Genomic DNA, 1,759 nt, shown 5'->3' on the forward strand with positions numbered 1-1,759 from the left:
GAGGCAGGGACTCTCGTTCGTGCAGTGGGGACGCACCAGCCAAGGGCACCTTTGAAGGCACTTTGGCAAATTCTCACAAAGTTAAACACACTCTACTGTGATACAACACAGAAATAACTCTCCGAGGTCTTTATCTAAATCAATCACTTGTGCGCAAATGAGCATATGCACATAAAATTACATCTTATTTATTCATGTTGTTAAACTTAGAAAGCAACTGCTATGTCCTTCAATAGGTGAATAAACCATTGAACTATTTGTACAATTGAAGATTATGATTTGCAATATCATTAAATGAGTGTTCAGTCCATAGAAGAACATGAAGGAAGCTAACAGACGTATTTTTAAGTGGATAGAGCCAATCTGAAAAGGTTGGGACTGGGATGGGCACAGGGTCAAGGCCACCAGCAGGGCAGGAGCCCTGAGCAGCAGCACCAGCATGAGGGCCCCATGTCTCCTGTATCCACCAGAGGGCGACCATGCCCCACATTCCTCAGCTGAGACTTCTGCCCCTGACTCTTGGGTGTTTCCAGTGTCATCATCTTTGGGTTGTAGCCCTCCCACCTGTGTGATCTCTTTTGCTCATCAGAAACCCTGGCTTATGTTAAAAGAGGGACTTATACAGCCAATAAAAGGGAAGATTTGCATAATGACGTCCCACTGTAAGCCTCAGGCTGACATAAAAGTCTGAGGACTCAGGTCTGGCTGTGGGCTGAGGAAGCAGAGTTGGGGGGGTGTCTCCACCATGGATTGGGCTCCACTTCTCCTCACTGTCCTGGCTCACTGCACAGGTGGGGCCTGAGGGGAGTTCAGGGTGGGCACCATTTTGACACCTGGGTCCAAGACATCTCCTCTCTCCCTGGGAACAGGGTCTGTCCTTCCTCACTGATTTCCGTGTGGCTCCTTCTTGCAGGGTCTTGGGCCCAGTTTGTGCTGACTCAGCCAGGCTCTGTGTCAGGGTCTCCAGGACAGACGGCCACCATCTCCTGCACCCGCAGCAGCGGCAACATTGCGAACAGCTATGTGTACTGGTACCAACAGCGCCCAGGCAGGGGCCCCACCACTGTGATCTACGGAGATGACCAAAGACCCTCTGGCGTCCCGGATCGGTTCTCTGGCTCCATAGACAGCTCCTCCAATGCTGCCTTTCTGACCATCTCGGGGCTGCAGCCTGAGGACGAGGCCGACTACTACTGTCACTCTTATGATAGCAGTGGTAATCACACAGTGCTTCAGACTCAGGGGGAAGTGAGACCAAAACCCCCAGAGGCTTCCCCTTCTGGGTCTGCACTCAGCCTGTCCCCACCAATCAGGGTGCCCTCTTCTGTCTCCTCCTGGAAAGTGTGTGTAGAGATTGTAGGTTTCTGAGTCCCTCTATTTTCTTTCCAACACTCTCCCTGTCAGGGTGTTTGGTTGCCTGTTTCCTGTAGAGTGAATTCCGGAGGGTGAGGTAGTTCAGAGCAGGGTGTGTGAGCCTGTGTGTTTGTGGAATGGGGTTGGGTCAGTGCTTGTGGAGGGTCTGCATGTGGGACACTCAGATGCATCCTTTGTACTCTACACAAAGATGACAGTGACACCTTCTTGTCAAGTTATGACTCAGAACGCCACCTCCAGATTTCCAAATATCCTGTGAGGGGGCTCAGGGTCGCCAGCCGGAGACCCAATGGGTGAAATGAGTGTGTTCTCAGCTGTTTGGCAGCCTTTGCCTTTGAGTCCTGTTCATGCCAGTCAGCTGGATGGAGACTAATGTGCCGTTTCT

The 1,759-nt window shown here is 51.4% G+C and overlaps 1 gene segment (V, D, J or C); it reads left to right on the forward strand.

Annotated features, from left to right (window-relative positions):
• Window positions 1–715: 715 nt before the first annotated feature.
• On the forward strand, window positions 716–1,356 carry LOC119001015 (immunoglobulin lambda variable 6-57-like; the record flags this gene model as incomplete). The annotated part of the segment is given in 2 exon segments: window positions 716–791; window positions 914–1,356. Coding segments are annotated over 2 exon segments (489 nt in total), but the record flags the coding sequence as incomplete, so codon positions are not given.
• Between the last annotated feature and the right edge of the window lie 403 nt (window positions 1,357–1,759).

Source organism: Sturnira hondurensis, unplaced genomic scaffold, assembly GCF_014824575.4.
Source record: "Sturnira hondurensis isolate 20B ecotype Veracruz unplaced genomic scaffold, ASM1482457v3 Scaffold0016484, whole genome shotgun sequence".
NCBI classification, from domain to species: domain Eukaryota; kingdom Metazoa; phylum Chordata; class Mammalia; order Chiroptera; family Phyllostomidae; genus Sturnira; species Sturnira hondurensis.